The 18,176-nt window shown below is 35.1% G+C and overlaps 2 protein-coding genes across 3 annotated transcripts in view; one reads left to right on the forward strand and one right to left on the reverse strand.

The window, feature by feature from the left end:
* Positions 1–2,838: 2,838 nt before the first annotated feature.
* On the forward strand, positions 2,839–7,742 carry LOC133296501 (probable beta-1,4-xylosyltransferase IRX9H). 2 transcript variants are annotated; one of them, XM_061495499.1, is made up of 4 exons: positions 2,839–3,797; positions 6,334–6,583; positions 6,725–6,928; positions 7,253–7,742. In XM_061495499.1, exons 1-3 carry the CDS (start codon positions 2,992–2,994, stop codon positions 6,893–6,895), a joined length of 1,227 nt encoding a protein of 408 aa, XP_061351483.1. In that variant the 5' UTR covers positions 2,839–2,991; the 3' UTR covers positions 6,896–6,928; positions 7,253–7,742. The 2 variants fall into 2 exon arrangements, with proteins under 2 accessions (XP_061351483.1, XP_061351484.1); XM_061495500.1 differs by having other exon boundaries at positions 6,725–6,913.
* Positions 7,743–9,335: 1,593 nt separating this feature from the next.
* LOC133296494 (uncharacterized) overlaps positions 9,336–18,176 on the reverse strand; it is a 28,888-nt gene continuing 20,047 nt past the window's right edge. The window contains exons 23-30 of the mRNA XM_061495490.1: positions 15,138–15,212; positions 14,769–14,864; positions 13,604–13,684; positions 13,455–13,526; positions 11,836–11,880; positions 11,672–11,755; positions 11,492–11,595; positions 9,336–9,940 (exon numbers count right to left, since the gene is read on the reverse strand). Coding sequence (XP_061351474.1) covers positions 9,829–9,940; positions 11,492–11,595; positions 11,672–11,755; positions 11,836–11,880; positions 13,455–13,526; positions 13,604–13,684; positions 14,769–14,864; positions 15,138–15,212 — 669 coding nt within the window. The 3' untranslated portion in view covers positions 9,336–9,828. The remainder of the gene's footprint in view (positions 9,941–11,491; positions 11,596–11,671; positions 11,756–11,835; positions 11,881–13,454; positions 13,527–13,603; positions 13,685–14,768; positions 14,865–15,137; positions 15,213–18,176) is intronic.

Consider the following 18,176-nt stretch of genomic DNA (forward strand, 5'->3'; position numbering starts at 1 on the left):
AATATTAATATATTTATTTAAAACTTTCATTTGCTAATCTCTTTCAATTATTTCAGAGATCAAAACACAGGTTATAATTGACATATATTTAACCATAAGAATATGACCAAAATTTTGCATTATATATCAAAAGCATAAATAAAATTCATAGAATGAAGGCCATGAACATGAACGCATTCACAAAGCAAGCAGTAGTTGCCTTAGGCTGCTAACATATAATAAACGAAGGAAATAGGTCGGTACATGGAATATATAATTAAGCTAGTTGTAGTTACAGAGAATGAAATTTTGTGATTTTAAGGCCCTATGATGTCAGTCCAAACTGTACACAGCTTCCTGCTTGCTACAGAGGATAGGAAACAAAACAAGGCAAACTGAGATAGAGGCAGCAATAAAGGTTGGCCGGACAGTCACTTCCTTCTACTAATTTCTGATTCTTAATCACAATATTGAGCAGGCATTTTGTGCTTTGGTGGTTGAAGAACCTATCTGATGGCAGCATCAAAGACAACTTTCACATTCTGTCAGATAAAAAACAGCTAGTTGTTTTGCTTTCCTAAACAACTGAACATTTCGTCATGAAATATAAAATGTTCACAAACTATAATTTCTTTTTCTTTTATTTTTTTTCAAAAGTTTTCGACGAAATTCTTTTTCCGTCAAAAATCTTCGACGGATTCGAAATTCCATCGAAAAGTCCACAAAATATAATCTTTTTTTTTTTTTCAAAAATTTTCGACGGAATTCCTTTTCCGTCCAAAAATTTCGACGGAATTGAAATTCTGTCGATAAGTCCACAAAATATAATTTCTTTTTCTTTTATTTTTTCTCAAAAGTTTTCGACGGAATTTCTTTTCCGTCGAAAATCTTCGACGGAATCGAAATTCCGTCGAAAAGTCCACAAAATATAATTCTTTTTCCTTTTATTTTTTTCAAAAGTTTTCGATGGAATTCCTTTTCCGTCAAAAATCTTCGATGGAATCGAAATTCTGTCGAAAAGTCCACAAAATATAATTTTTTTTCTTTTATTTTTTCAAAAATTTTCTACGGAATTCCTTTTCCGTCGAAAATCTTCGACGGAATCGAAATTCTGTCGAAAGTCCACAAATTATAATTTGTTTTTCTTTTATTGTTTTTCAAAAGTTTTCAACGGAATTCTTTTTCCGTCGAAAATCTTCGACGGAATCGAATTTTTGTCGAAAAATCCACAAAATATAATTTATTTTTCTTTTATTTTTTTCAAAAGTTTTCGACGGAATTCCTTTTCCGTCGAAAATCTTCGACGGAATCGAAATTTCGTCGAAAGTCCACAAAATATAATTTCTTTTTCTTTTATTTTTTTCAAAAGTTTTCTACGAAATTCCTTTTCCGTCGAAAATCTTCGACTGAATCGAAATTCCGTCGAAAAGTCCACAAAATATAATTCCTTTTTCTTTTATTTTTTTCAAAAGTTTTCGACGGAATTTCTTTTCTATCGAAAATCTTCGTTGGAAAAGAAATTCCGTCGAAATTTTAGACGAAAAATAGATTCCGTGGAAAATTCCGTCAATAATTTCAACGGAATTTTTTTCCGTCGAAAAATTCCGTCGATAATAATGACTTTTCTAGTAGTGTTAGATTTCGTGGTCAAAAATTATAAACCTTAATATTTAACCTAAAGGTAGTCATATATAATCATATCGGGTTGATTTAAACATAAAAATGAAAATTAAATAGATAAAAATTAATTGATCGAATTTAAAGAATTTTTTAATCAACTTTAACTAACCTAATTTAATCATAACGCAAAAAGGTTTGCATTGGATGGTAGGATTGGCATTTTTAATTAAGAAGGATTACTAAAACAATGTTGTGTCATATTACAAATTTAAATTAATGAAAGAATATATATATATATATATATATATATATATATATATATATATATATATATATATAGATGTTAAAATATTTCAAAAATATGTAAAATTAAGGTAATTTGGTTAGTTTAGATTTTAATACTAACCATTGAAGTCATATTAAGTCAAGTTTAACTAAAACCAAATCAAATGCACAGCTTCACACTTTATGAATTAGTTTAAGTTATATTAACTGGATTATTGAATGAAACAAGACATATATTTACTATATTTTTGAGGCATGAAATGCACGAGTATTATTATTATTATTCTTGACAGTTGTTAAATGGCTTGATGTTGAATCTAATGTTTTTGGTTTGGATTTCATTTGCGAAATAGGATATTTAAGTTGAATCACATGCATACAACTTCAGCTTTATTTATTTTGTCAATCAATTTTGTTATTTTAAAAGAAAAGATTGTTAGTGCACATTATTTTTATATCTACTATTTACATGGGCTTGAGATGAAAATAAGCTGTGAATATAAATAGAAGTATTTTAAAGAAAGGAACAGTAACCCAGCTCTTCTACTACCAACTCACTACCTATCTAATTACCATTGAATCAACATTTTCTCTTTTTTCAAAAACTTTTTAGCATTCTCTCTTTTTGATTCAATAGTAATTAGATAGATAGTAAATTAGTAGTAAAAAATTGTAATAGTAAGAATATCATTCCTTTTTAAGTTAATAGTGTAATAATAGGCACATGTGCTTAATGAAGAGGTCCCAATAGAATGGAGGGAGAAAATTTATAAAGATTGACCTCTTCATTTCTTAGTTGCCCATGTGCTTTTCCTTGGAGGCGAAGCGGATCTTACACCCGTACCCGAACCCGACCCATACCAGACCCACAGATAGCACTCTTTAGTCTTTAGTTTACTTTCTCTCATGAATGCTGAATGCGGGAAATAGGAAGTAACGCACTCCAGGAATAGATCTCTCTCATCTTTCTTCCTTCTTTGATTCCAATTTCTACAAATTCTCTCTCTCTCATTTTTGATTTTCAAACTTTCTCTACTTTTATTGAGTTTTGGATCTTGTTTTTCAATCTATTGTTGTTCTTTTCCCACTCTCGCATGTGGTAAATTAATGGCGTCATTCCGACGGACTCTGTCGCCGGCGTATCACGATCGCCAATACCTAAACGGCGCGTTTTCAGTTTCTTCTCCTTCTCACAAGCTTCCAACCTCAAACGCCAAGTACTCGTCGCCGCTGCCGGCGCTCGCCTCGGCGTTAAGGAGGTTGGTTGGCGGCGTTTTCTTGCGGCGGTACGGTCGGAAGGGGCAGTGGAGAAGGGCGGTGTACAGGTGCGTGATTTGTTTCTTCGTAGGGTTCTTGTTAGGCATGTTCCCTTTCGATCACGTGGTGGACGACATGCGCCCCAACGATATCTCTTTCGAGGTCAAGCAGCCGCCGCACGCGAACGCGCAATTGCTTCCCGAGAATCGCGTTCTGAAGAATCGCAGCGGCGAAGACAACGACGAGGGTTTCATGATCGATCCCGTTAGTTTGAGTGGCGAGAAGCGGAGTCTGGTGGATTTTGTGCCGAGGAAGCAGCTGATTGTGGTGACTCCCACCTACAATCGCGATTTTCAGTCGTATTTCTTGAATAGGTTGGGTCAGGTGCTGCGTTTGGTGCCTCCTCCGATTCTGTGGGTTGTGGTGGAAATGAATTCGGCTTCCATGGAGACTGCTGAGATGCTGAGGAAAACGGGTGTGATGTATAGGCATTTAGTGTGCACTAAGAACTCCACGGATGTTAAGGACAGAGGGGTTCATCAGAGGAATACGGCGTTGGAGCACATTGAGCACCATAGACTTGATGGCATTGTTTACTTTGCGGACGATGATAATATATATTCTCTCGAGTTGTTTGAGACCTTGAGAGACATAAGGTATTGTTATTACTATTATTATTAATATTACCATTATTTTTATTTGGAGTTTCTATTCTTTTTTTTCCTTGATAGAAGGTTTTTTTTAACTTTAGTCTCTACTTATTTCCTTCCTTCAAATTTCTTGTGTGAATTTCATAATGACATGTTTGTAGCTAATTTGTAAAGCAAACCCCCAAATTCACCCATGATAAATTTGGCGGTGGACATATTAGTCTTTAAGAAAGCAAAATAACACCACCCTTGTCGCTAAGGAATGACACATGGTTGTCATATTAGTCCTTAGGCATTGGACACATTAGTGCCTGAGAAAGACTAATATGGTTGACATTTGTGGTTCCTTAGCGACCAAAGTGGGGTTTTTGCATTCTCAGGACTAATTTGTTTTCCGTCAAACTTCTCAAGAATAAATTTGGGAGTAAATCTGTATATTTTCATTTTGGGTATTATTTAGCATCTTCTCTTGGTAATAAAGTAGTTGCATCTCTTGTACTAAAAAAAAAAAAAAGTAGTTGCATCTGTCCTTTTGCTACATTAGCTTGTTGATTGCTAGTTCCTTTTACCTTTGAAAATATATAGTTGACATATTTTGATTATATTTGTATGTGTTGAAATTATAGGATTTAGGTATTGAGGAAGAAAAAAGAATAAAGACTATAATGTGATATGCTGTGGTACAAAACACAAAACACTAATCCCCATTTATACTAATAGTAAACTCCTAAAATAAGGAATAAAAAACCATGAAATATAAGGAAATATGGTAATTAGTCGTAAGTGATTTTCATAATATTATATGATATCTTCTAACACTTCCCCTCAAGCTAACGTTGACTAAGCTTTAAGCTTTACAAATAAACCCTTTAAAAAGGAAAAACAACCAAATGCATTTGGGACCAGGACCGGCGAGGCCAGATTGCATCTGGGACAAAGACTGACAGGGATAGTTTGCATCTGGGAGACTGGGACATAGACTGGTGGGGCCAGACTACACAAAGAAGCTGCGGACGATGGGCAGAAGATGCTGGACTGCTGCCGTAATGACTGCACGCTAGTAGGCAATAGCGGACAACTAAGAGAATGTTGTTGAAACGACATGACAAAGAGACGGCAACCAGAAGATGTCGGATTGTTGCTAGGATGAAAACACATCAGTGGACAAAGACCACTGGGCCAGACTTCATGGAGAAGCTGCAGACGGCGTCCGGAAGACACTAGAATGCTATCGTAATGATGGCACAATACTGGGCAATAGCGCATGATCAAGAGAAGGTTATCGGAAAGACAACATGACAAGGAGTCGGCAGCCAAAAGACGTTGGACTGCTGTCAGAGTGACAACATGGCAGTGGATAGTAATGGATGGTAGAGAGAAAGTTGCTGGAAAAGAGGAGACTGAAAAAGTTGACGTAGAGCTCTGGATTTTAGGGAACTTAGTAGTAAAATAGTGACGGGACATGTCGCAAAGCATGGTACTGCCCTTATACCATGTTGAAATTATAGAGGTTTAGGTATAGAGGGAAAAAAGGGAATAAAGACTATAATGTGATATGATGTCGTTACAAAAGACAAACCACTAATCCCTAACCTATTTATAATAGTAGTAGACATTTAAAAATAAGGAAACAAATAATGAAATACGAAGAAATTTGGAAACTAATCCTAAGAGATCCTCTAAAGTACTCTAAACTATTTTAAGATATAATCATATAATATATATGATACCTTCTAGATACTAACTATATGTTTTTCCCTTTATATAATTGCGCAGTTTTTAATATACTTCTTAAGTTGTTTGATTGTATTCTTGCACAGATTCCTCTATGTCCCAGTTTTTCAATAGAGCAGAAAACAATTTGAAATTCTATTTGGTTTGTGGTTTCTAGAAGGCATGAGCTATATATTTGTTAGCTTTTACAGTTTTACTAGCATTTTGAAGCACGTTCTCAAGAGTTCTGGCTTCTACTTGTGCTAAGACTATGAAAAGATTCTTTATAATTTTGTTTGTGCTTCCTTTTGGTTATGAAGAATTACATTTTCCCTTTTTTGTTTTGGGTAAATTAAAGTTTAGGGGGAGGGGAGGTCAATCCATTCAAGGTCAAGGCATGCCAAAAGCCTCGACAAGGGCTTACAATGGTACTGATAGATGGCGTACCAATAAAGGATCATCAATATGAATTAAACCTAAGACCTTTTTGTCAATGCTATTTGATTTTACTAGTTGAGCCAACCATCCTTGGCAATTACATTTTCCATTTGATTGTTATGTCATGACTATGTTTTTTAAAAAACTTACATAATCATTTCCACTAAATAAATATGGCTCTGTTTAGTTGCTGACAGCCTTTGGTTCAGTAATAAGATATGATCAAAATTGACTTGGCAAATACCTCTTTCATGATGTTTTCATGTCAACCACACAGTTTGTCTGCAATTCTGTACATCATCAAACTTTTGATAAATTTTGGATTTATGAATTTTGTCTTTACACTTTTATATTTATATTCCTATGTTCTAATGTTGAACTGGTTTTATAGTCGCTTTGGCACTTGGCCTGTTGCCATGCTTGCACCAAGCAAGAATAAAGCTGTTTTGGAGGGTCCAGTTTGCAATGCAAGCCAAGTGATTGGATGGCATACAAATGAGAAAAGTAAAAGACTTCGTAGGTTTCATGTTGATATGTCTGGATTTGCATTTAACAGCACAATATTGTGGGATCCAAAGCGATGGCGACGGCCTACTTCAAATCCTATTCGACAGTTAGACACAGTGAAGGAGGGTTTTCAAGTATGCCTCCTATCATTACTCTTTAATCTTCCCTGCCCTATTAATATGCTCGGATGTCCTTCCCATTTCATATTATTTTGTTGCTTAATATCATCTGCAATTCTTATAATCAGTAAACTGATATTATCTTGGGTTTGACAGGAGACCACCTTTATAGAACAATTGGTAGAAGATGAGAGTCAAATGGAAGGTTCACCTCCTGGTTGTTCGAAAATAATGAATTGGCATCTCCATTTAGATCCTCATAATATAGTTTATCCCAAGGGTTGGATGCTTCAGAAAAACCTAGATGCTGTCATACCCGTCAAGTAATCGTCTACCAATTCTATTGTGAGTGTGTGATAGGTATGAATTGATCTGATTGTAACGTGGTATATAGAATCTTGTAATTCTCAAGCAACTGCAGAATGCCGTTCACTACTAAATTCTCATCTGTTTAAGTAATACTTTAGAATATAGAATGTTGTTAACTTTAGAAAGTTTGTCTCATTTTAGGCTGTCATGATTGTAAGAGCATCTCCTCATCCCTCCCTCCAAAAAAAAAAAAATTCCCCCCTTTGTTTTGGGCCTTGCAAAAACTTGAAATTTATGTAGTTTAAGAAAATTTTAATGGATTTATAGCTTTAACTTCATTGGAAGCCAACTGAACTTAGCTTTTGTTCATGACAGTTTGCCCATATTTGGTATTGGTTCATCACTGAATAGATGGGTGCATCAGTTAGCCACCATTAGCACTAATGCATTATGTCGCCCGGCAAGACAGGAACAGGTTACTGATTTTGTTTCCAAAATTCTCTTGCACAAAATTATTTGCAGGGGAAAATTTTTGCTGTTGTAAAGTATGTTGCCTTATATCTTTGAGGGAGAAATATATCCTCCAAGAAGATGAAAAAAATGTTTTAATCAACTTGTTTGATTTTCAACGGTATACACAGCTATGTATTCGGTGGATGTTTCATCTGGGGGCTGTTTCTGATTTAGGCCTTGCATCAAAATCCGCAGAGGGTAATTTCTTAAATGTACTCCACTCTTCCCATTCCTATGTATTCTTTAATTGATGGTATTCTTGCAATACTTGCTTAATTTTGATGAACTTCTACATAAATTGACCTGTACCATAAAGTATGCAAGCATTTGAAAGCCCCTAAATCTGGATATTTATCGCAATTAAAGACCATGTGATAGTAGACAATTATTTGTTTTACTTGTTAAAAGGACAAATGGCAAAGGAAAAATTAAGACTGGTGAAGTCAGTAGATGCTCATGAAGGTTAAGTAGGGTCAAACTTGATGCTGATATATGAGTAAATGAGCTTTGTTTGTGTAATAGGCAAATTTTATAGTACTATTAAGCCAATCCGATTGGACCATTTGATTTTCTTTATTTTAATTAGATTTAGGTTCAATCTAATGTGTATCCAAAAAAAAGATTCAATCTAATGTTTCGAAAATCATCTTTGGTGATTATATCAATGAATCATGTTTACATGAGCTACTAGTCCTTTATTTCAACTCAATAGTCGGTACAATGTGTTATTCTGGTGGCACTGTCCAACGAAGCATTTGCCATGGCTTGTGCTTTAATAATTTGGGTGTATAGAGGTCGACATTTTTTCATACCATCGTCCTAAAAATTTGTGCAATTAATTTATATGATGTCACAGGAACTTTTAGTCACACTCAGGGAGCGTTTGGTAGAGGAGAAATTTTTTTTTACTAGGAAAATACGATTACTGGGGAAATGGTAAAAAAGTAAGTTTGATAGAAAAATTTAAGAAAAGATGTTTGGTTGATCAAAATATTACCGAAGAAATATTTGCATCAGTGTTATTGTGGAATATTTTTTATTACACCTTTTTTCACTTCTCCATCCATACCACATTTCCCATCTTTTCAAGTTGCTTAGTATTTTTTTTCAATAGCTTGTACCAAACGTGGTATACACCAATATCCACCCACACTTCCCCATCAAACCAAAAATAAAACTTATACCAAACACACCCTTAAAGCATGGTGCTTCTAGCTTGCAATACCTGAAAATCATAAGGCAAAATCCAAAATATTTTGATAATACATTTGTGAACTACTTATTTTTAAAGTCTGTACAAGCCTGTAAATTTCCCAATTTTACAAAATTTTAAGATCAGGTTGCGAAGGAAAAAAATTCCTAATTAAGTATAATGTTTTGTTTCAGTTTTGACAAAAAAAAAAAAAGATAAGCAATTCAAATTGAGAATCAAGTTAGATCATGAAATTGACATTAATAATTTGTTTTATCAAATTTCATAAAAATAACCAATAAACTTAAAAATACCATGGACAACAAGCGAGGGAAAAGAAGTCACCAGTTAAAATGGCAAAACGGATTACGACTACCGGAAAGATAAAATAACAAACTTAGGGACTTTGGGTCTTTTCTATTGCTACAAAGAGAAGTAAATGTTTTAACCATCAGGCACGATACGAAAATACGATTGATGTTTTGAGCTTTTGAAGGCTTTATTTGAGTGAGAAATCATGAAAAAAATAGCAATCTAAAGAAGTATTTAGGAAAACTAAAGTCAGGTTAATAAACCTAATTTGTTCGGTCACGGGTCAGATCATGCGAGTTCAAGCGTCTACCTAGACCCACGAATACCCCTACGAAACATCCAACTGTAATAGAGTTAGAATTTTCAGAATATCTAATTACTCCATGATTTAAATTAATTCATTTTTATAGTCAATCCCCAGGGGTTAGAAAAAGTAAAGATGTGACAATCCGAGTCGAGACCTTAGGAGCTTTTAGAGACTCAATTGCATTTTGGCATTATCAACATTATGGCATCCTTTGGGGAATGAGGGCTATGCAACCACACCAACAGGAGGATAGTCCATATTTCACGCCCATTAAAATGCAGGAATAGAACATCAAAATTGGATGAATAATATTACAATGGAAAATTAAAATAAATAAATAAAAAAACTATGATACATTCCTCGAGGCAGGCTGGGTGGATATCCTGGAGCACTAGAATGAGCCTTCTATTCATGCAAACTTCGTACTTGTGGATGCATGCCCCTGCAATGACAAGGTCCAATAGATTCTGAAAAAGCTGCATTCTGGTTCAAATAATTAGTCAATTTATAAACTGTTTGCGTGTGTATCTTCTTCTCCTGGGATGCCTGAAAACCCTGGGAAATTGACCAATCTCCACAACATTTTCAATTGGGCCAGTTACAAAATTCCTGTCAGTTACTTAACTATCATGTCAGAGTTGCCCCGTTAACTGATGAACTGTCAGAAGGGTGCAATGAAGTTGACAAATGTTGCTGCATATGTGTTTCATTTGCAAGACCAAGAACGGCAAAAGTTGATCTGCAAAGAACGGCTAAAGGTCATGTGCTGCATATATGTAATTTTAGTTAATCACAGAAATTCAGACCAAGCTTCTCTAACACAGAATGCAAAGGAGAATATAAAACTAGAAAAGTACAGGATATTGTATATCAATTTTTTCCTCCTAGAATTTATAAAATAATCATCCTTAAAAAAAGTTGTTCATTGATGTGAGATAGAATTTGATTTCCTCATGCGTCTTCTGAATTATTTATTGCTATGTTTTCATTTTTAATGTTATTTAGTTTTCTGAATTTTTTTTTTCTTCAATTTTTTGGTACTTTTTATTTGGGTTCATATGCCACTGACTCCAACTAGTTTGGAATGTAGGTGATGTTGATGTGTCAACAGACCAAAAAAAAAAAAAAAGGACCCTAGCATTACAAAGGTCCCACTATGTGCAGGTCTGGGGAAGCTCTATAGTAGGGGCTTTACCTTGCAATTGTATAAGATTGGTAAAGTCAATCAAACCTATGATCTCTCTGTCATATGGCCACAACATCAGCCATTGGGCCAAGATTCCCCTTCATAATGGACCACGTGAACTAAAAAAATAAATCAAATCTAATATCTTATCCACTATGACCTTCAAACCTAAATTTACATTTTAAAATATATGAAAAATAAACCCAAGCTCTATAGTACAGGATTATGTCTTGATTGTATCTCTAAGGAAAAATTTGCTTATTTTTTTATATTTCTTAATTTATTTCCTATTTAAAAAGTTTTGGAATTTAATATTAGTATAAACAGGGATTAATGCTTTGTAATTTGTATGGTATCATAACACATCAAATCAATACCAATTTCAAAGAATTTAGTCATTATTTTCTCTTTTCTTCCTTCTCTACCAAAATCTCTATAATTCCAACATATTCACTGCTTCGGGAATAAAAGCAAACTATTGTATCATTCATGGAATCCGTAGACAATACAAAAAACAATATTGTATCATTCAACTTAAGTACTCTTGAACAGTTTCCCGCCTTCGATTAATGGCCCAAAAAGTTCAGAAAAAAGTCCTTATTTTCTTTTTTATATTTGCTTAATAAATTAACTTGTTTCCTAGGATCAAATTACAAGCTTAAATTTCAGATTTTAAGACAGAATTTTTTCCTTGAACAGGAACATGAACAATATAAAGCTCCTAACACTTCATATTAAACTACAAACTGAAGGGGACAAAAGTGTACCCTGATGAGGCACTCAAAGTTCACTGGAAAAGAAGTTGATGGATGCCTTGCATACCCCCCACCCCTTGTATTTTTCTCACTCTTTTGATAAGCATATCTAGAGAAAGCTTACCTAGGAAGCGAAGATTTTACAGCTATTTGGTTGGATAAAAAAGCAAGGAGCGTCTGAGATTGATTTTAAGACAAAGTATGTTCTATCTTACGTAGGAATATAAACAACATACAGCTCCAACAGTTAAGGGATTCATATATGTACCCTGATGAGGCACTCTAAATTCATTGCAAAGAAGTTGATGGATGCCTCTTTTTTCAAATAATCATATCTATAAAAGCTTACCTAGTAAGTGAAGATTTTACAGTTGGTTGGTTAGCATAAGCAGCAAGAGGACCTCTGAGATTAGCATGCCTGTTGAGTGCGCTTTCCAGTTGCTGAGGTGGCAACTGCGCAAGGCGAATACAAAGGTTATGATTCAAGATTACAAAATAAAAAATGTTACGAATGTTGAGAAAGCAGTACCTGCAATAATACATGAAAAGAACGTGGCTGAGTTTGATATACACATTTTAAGAAACCAACCCAAAGTTTTGGCATACGCCACACCTGCACTCAGTATAAAGCACAACATCAGCTGTCAAAAGCCCTGATCAGAATAAGCTGAATTACTGATTAAGCAAGCATACCTGTTTAGTGACAAGTTTTGAAAGTATCTCCATAACAAAATCAACCTAAAAACAGAACATTGATATTAGAAGTATAAGTTCATGTTTCTACATGTCATCGTACAAGACTCCTAAACACCAAAAAGTAAAAAACAAAGTTTTAAAAACACTAAACTGATAGAGTTTTCAAGGGTCAATGGAGTTGAATATAAGTATATATTTATTTATCAATATATACTAATATATAAACGCCAGAACTTGTTGGTTTATTTAGTGTCTTAAACACAGAAACCACCACCTCAAAAAGATTTGACATTCATGTTAGTGCGTGTCAAGACGCTTTTTAAAGCATGAGACTATATATCTAAAAATAGCATACTATGGACACACAAATAAGCACATTGTCAAACAAACTAAAATTGTGAATGCAGATATTTTTAGCATCATTTAATAGTTCAATGACATTGTTAAATTAAAGGAGGAAAACCTCAGTTTGAAAACATAAGTTAATCTCACATTGTTTAGATCCCGCTGAAATTATAGGGATTTAGCTATAGCAGGAGGAAGGATAGAAAGAATAAAGACTGAATATTATGTGTTATGATGTAATGTGATGCAATATGATATTCTAACGGATCCATAGGACCGATATCAAACAAAATCCCTCCAATTTTTATTTTATTTTATTATTTTTTGGGTGGAGTGGGGTAGGGAGTGGGCTCCAAGTTTTTGAGATTATAAGTATTGTTCCTCTATCGGATCAGTTCAGAAATAAGACTCTACGATTAAGCTTTGGAATGTACCAATGACTCAATGGAAACCATTTTATACTATCACTATCTCACAGAACAACCCCTCTACCCGTAACCTTTTATTCCCTAAGTATGTACTTCCTGTCTTTTTCGGAGGAACCTTGCAGGTGAATTGGGAGGGATGATAAAAGAAAATCCCATTTTCTGGCTTCTATTTCATACCTGGCTAAAAATATAAGCTACTCCATGGTCCAGAAAGTATTTCTTATCGTCTACATTTTGGTAAAGAAGGCCGTCATCCAAGAAGGTACATAAAAAAACCAGAAAAGAATTTTGCTTATCTCCCCCAACCCCCACCATTTTTTTTTTGCCACCCTAAGGAGAATGCTGGACATATTGATGTTACAACTTAACAAGTCTTAGCTCAAAGTATCTATATGCAAAGTTTTAATATAATATTCATCATGATAACCGGTAACAACCTGCAAACTCTAATGTCCATGTCACAAAGGTATAAGCAAAGATGAGAAATTGAGGACACATCACCAAAAGCACCTCCGTTCACCTTATATTTATTATTACAGCTGTATTTTCAACTTTGGAATTTTTTTATTATCCACAAATTTTCATACTCTAATTAGCCCGAAAATAAAGGATTAAGTAAAGACATTGGTTGAAGCAATTTCTCAAAAATAAAATGACAAATTGAAAATATACCTCCATCAGTCAAATCTCATAAACTAATGTATTCATAATCCATTCCCCATTATACCGGTATACCACATATCATAAAAAGAGAATTCAGCTTCACCATAATATCTTAGCACTCACGAAATGCATTAACAAAGCAGGAATGCATGGACACCAAAAATTGAAAAAGAAATTTACCAATGCAGGAAAAGCATCAATTGCCTGAATAACTGTTCTCATGAAAAGCAGAGGCAATGGAGTTTGATCAACCTGAAAATTTTAAGAATAAGGCAAAAAAGAATTGATGTATATCCAGTATTATTAGCGAACATATTGAATCTCCTTACCATCTGGTTCAATGCCTTTGCCAGAACCTGCTGTGTGAAAACAGTACGTTGCTCAAAACAAGCCGAGCAAGCATCTGTTATCTGATAGCACAAAACAATAATTCACAAGTCACCTCTTGGGCTTTAAAATTTTTCAACAGTTGAGACAATATAACTTATGCAACTAGCATTAATGAATAGGATCATACAACCAATCGGACTCTGGTTAGGTAAATGGTAATGGGCTAATGGAAAAATACTACGATTATATTTGCAACAAAGTTTGATTCCTAATAATAACCAAAGTATCAAACCACAGTTGCATTCCAGATTGCAGACAATCATACAGACAATCACAATCAGGCCAGAGCTTTTCACGCAAAAGACAAGAATAACGATTGCATTATTTCTAAACAATGCTTTCCTAGAGCTTTTCAAGCATAAGATGAATCATGATTGCATTGTTTCTAAAATATGCTACCATTACAAATAGAAGGCAGCTAAAGAGTGGCAAAAGGTATATTAAAATTCTGAGGGTAATAATCATGTATTAAAATTCAGAAAATCTTTCATGAGAAAATGAACCAGTATTAGGGGGGGGAATAACCAGACAACTGGAAAAGCAGTGAACAATTAACTGCACCAAGACACAACAGTTGCACTCGTTGGGCTTGATAAAAGTACGCAAAGTGTCCCCATTGCCCCAGAACAGAAACATGATGAAAACAGGAAGGTCAGAAGTAGATCAGCGGCAATTACAAAATCACTCCAAATAGCCAAAAAGACCATATACCAAAACATTTTGATTTACAACATATATTCTTAAAGAAATACGTCAACTAGAACTACAAAGTCATACAACTACACAAATACAACCTACCTGATCTGATTCCACTATAATAATTTATCAGTTTAAGCAAATATCAGCTTGATTCTTTAATAGCAAGGGTCATGTTTAAATCTTGAGTATGATCCAATTAACATGTTTTTATTTGCACTCACAAACTTAAGCATGTGACCTCAAACAAAAGCTTAATACAATCACTTTTTCATAGATCATCAATAGTCTGCCATAATAACAAAAACTGAGTATATCTTAATAACTTCTGCCCCCAGATGTGAAGGAGGAGGAGGGAAAGGGGACTCATAGCACAAGTTTAGCTATATAAAATGATAAAAGACATGCCTTCTTAAGTGCAAGGCCATCTTTCTCTGGAACAATTCCATGGATTGCAACCAACACTTCAACAGGTGTTAAAGCTGGACCTGTATGAGCTGAACCCTGCCACAAACAGCTTCAAATACTTATAGCCTATATTAAAGGGGAAAGATACAGTATATGTGAAGTTATAGTTGGAAAACATTTGCATTTAAAATTTCAGTTTTTTACTGAGGCTAACCTAAATATAGGTTCCTGGGTACCCAAAAGAAAACTGATGAATGGAAGAGTGGAGTGTGAACTAAACTGCAGTAAATGCCCCAGACTCCAGGTAACCCAGAACATTAAGCGTAAGAGACATACAACATGAAATTCAGCTTGAGAATTCACATATACCTGTAGTATGTGAGCAAGTGCCCTTTGAAACTTTTCCAATGGAAGGTCGACAAGCCGAGGGAATATTGGTAAAACCTGCTACCATAAAATAATGGGTTTTATAATTATCATGTTGAATGAGAATTGAAATCTTATGTTGTAGAGACAAAAAGCATGTGGATCCCATATGCTAGAAAAAATTATATGTAGGACCCATGTCAGCACGAAAATCAAAGGGTGTGTAGGAAAATTTCAATTCTCATGTTGAATGAGAATTATAAAACCCATAAATAATTGATGTTCAAGCCTATTAAAATATATCCACCACTCATACAGCAAAAACATGACAACTAATATCATTATTATCATTGCATCATATGCTTAAAGTTAACGATATAATGTTTAAGGAGAAAATGCTGTGCCAGATTTCCTCCTGCTACAAAGATGCTAGTTTGCAAACCAATCAGAGAGAATCGAAGAAAAGACGAGAAGAGCAGAGAGAGAAAGCTGAAATATTATATTCTTGACCTAATTAAAAGGAGGCACTGTACAATACATATATAGGGCTGTAGATGGACAGCTTAGCAAGAAAAGAAATGTTCTAGAATATGTACAGCTCATCCTATTCTAACAGATAAAATTGCAAAGAATATAATTACAATAATATCCCTAATATGCCCCTGCAAACTCATGTGTGTGGAGAGAGCTGTGTGGAATCCAGAACCATGAGTTTGGTTCTAATATCAGCAAAGCGGGTAGTAGAGAGAGGCTTGGTGAAGGTGTCAGCAATTTGGTCATAGGCTGGAACATGAGATACTTGAAGTTGTTTAGCAAGGACCTTTTCACGGAGGAAGAAAATATCTAATTCCATATGTTTAGTTCTAGCGTGTAGGACAGGGTTATGAGAAAGTGCAACTGTACTTAGATTATCACAGAAAACAAGAGGCACTTGAGTAGGGACTTGTAGTTCACACAACAATGATTGAATCCAAATTAATTCAGCGGCTGTTAAGGCAAGACTTCTGTATTCTGCTTCGGTACTTGAACGAGCTACAAGAGTTTGTTTCTTTGACCACCAAGAAATCAAATTAGGACCCAGAAAAATACAAGCACCGGATGTTGATCTACGGTCATCTGGATCGCTTCCCCAATCTGCATCACAGAATGCAGTTAGAGGCATGGCAGTGGCTGGATCAGCAGACTGAAGGAGAAGACCAAAAGAAATGGTTCCATTGAGATATCTAAGAATTCTTTTAACAAGCTTCCAATGCTCCTCAAGAGGCTGACTCATGAATTGACAAGCTTTGTTTACAGCAAAGCTAATTTCTGGTCTTGTTAAAGTTGCATATTGCAAAGCACCAACAACAGACCTATATTGATAAGAATCTGGGTGGTAATCAGCACCATAACGAGACAGTTTACAGCCACCAATCATGGGAGTGGATATCCCTTTTGCATCAGCCATATCAGTCTTGACCAAAAGATCTTTAATATATTTTGATTGAGAAAGAAAAAGAGCACCTGAAGAAAGTCGTTTAACTTCAATCCCAAGAAAATAATCAAGCTCACCAAGATCCTTAAGAGCAAACCGAGAATGAAGATGGGAGATAATTTGTTCAATAAATTTGGCATCATTACCGGTGACAATGACATCATCCACATAAACCAGAATATAAATGCAGTGAGATGTGGTGCGAAGAATAAATAGAGAAGGATCACACCGGCTGGTCTTGAACCCCAATTGGAAAAGTGTCTCCTTAAGTTTGTCAAACCAGGTTCGTGGTGCTTGTTTAAGGCCATAGAGAGCTTTGTGAAGTCTACAAACAGCAGTCTTGTCATGTGATTCAAAGCCAGGTGGTTGTTGCATATACACCTCTTCCTCTAAAACACCATTGAGAAAAGCATTATTTACATCAAGTTGCCTAAGAGTCCAGCCAAAGGAAAGAGCAAGAGTTAGTATGATGCGGACAGTTATGGGTTTTATAACAGGAGAAAATGTTTCACCATAATCAAATCCAGGCTGTTGATGAAAGCCCTTTGCTACTAAACGAGCTTTGTATTTATTTACAGAACCATCTGGGTTTTCTTTAATACGAAAAACCCATTTACATCCTATTGCTTTTCTGCCAGGGGGTAGAGACACTAGGGACCAAGTAGCATTGGCATGTAAGGCAGTAAGCTCATTTTGCATAGCCTCAAGCCACTTAGGACTGGCCAAAGCTTGTTTAACAGATGTAGGCTCCATAGAAGTAACAAGAACAGAGGGTTGAGCTGCTGTTTTGGACCGTGTTGTGATGGATCTGGCTGGTGAAGGAGTGCCAAGAGATGATGAAGGTAAGTACTCTGATGGAGAGGATGATGTTGGAGAAGATGGAGAAGAAAGTGATTCTGGAGTAGATGGTGCAGAAGAAATAGGAGAAGGAACCATGGTAACAGGTAAAGAATTATTGTTATCAGAGGATGAAGTGGGATTAGGAGAAATGTTTTGAGTGAGTGGAGAAGAAGGTGTAACATGCTGACTGGCAACCAAAGAAGAAGTGCTATTAGAAGATGATGCAATAGAAGGAAGGCTATGAGATGGTGCCTGTTCAGCAAGTGTTTTTGGTATTGGAATGGTGAGACTGAATCCAGGAACTGGATTTTGAGAGGAATTATCCTTGGAGAACAAAGAAAGATAAGGAAATCTAGTTTCATGAAAAAGCACATCTTTAGAAACATACAATCTGCCATCAGCACTTAAGCATTTATAACCTTTATGACTGGATGAATAACCAAGAAACAAACACTCTAGAGATCTGAATTGGAGTTTATGCTGATTATAAGGTCTCATGTGAGGATAACAAGCACAGCCAAATACCTTGAGAAAGGTGTAATCAGGGATTGTTTTGTATAACTTAGTAAACGGAACTTCAAAGTTCAAGGCTGTAGTGGGTAATCTATTAATGAGATAAACAGCAGAAAGAAAAGCATGATCCCAAAACTTTAGAGGCAAAGAAGCATGAGATAACATTGTTAATCCCATATCAACAATTTGTCTATGTTTTCGCTCAACAAGACCAT

The sequence above is a fragment of the Gastrolobium bilobum genome, unplaced genomic scaffold, assembly GCF_033153095.1.
Source record: "Gastrolobium bilobum isolate Gb01-03AN ecotype WA unplaced genomic scaffold, APGP_CSIRO_Gbil_v1 utg4457, whole genome shotgun sequence".
Classification (NCBI taxonomy): domain Eukaryota; kingdom Viridiplantae; phylum Streptophyta; class Magnoliopsida; order Fabales; family Fabaceae; genus Gastrolobium; species Gastrolobium bilobum.

Bases quoted from the DNA above. Each gene is read 5' to 3' on its own strand.
- LOC133296501 (XM_061495499.1), top strand. From the start codon at position 2,992: ATGGCGTCATTCCGACGGACTCTGTCGCCGGCGTATCACGATCGCCAA. The intron at 3,798-6,333 runs GTATTGTTATTA...CTGGTTTTATAG, and splicing joins GAGACCTTGAGAGACATAAG to TCGCTTTGGCACTTGGCCTG. The intron at 6,584-6,724 runs GTATGCCTCCTA...TGGGTTTGACAG, and splicing joins CAGTGAAGGAGGGTTTTCAA to GAGACCACCTTTATAGAACA.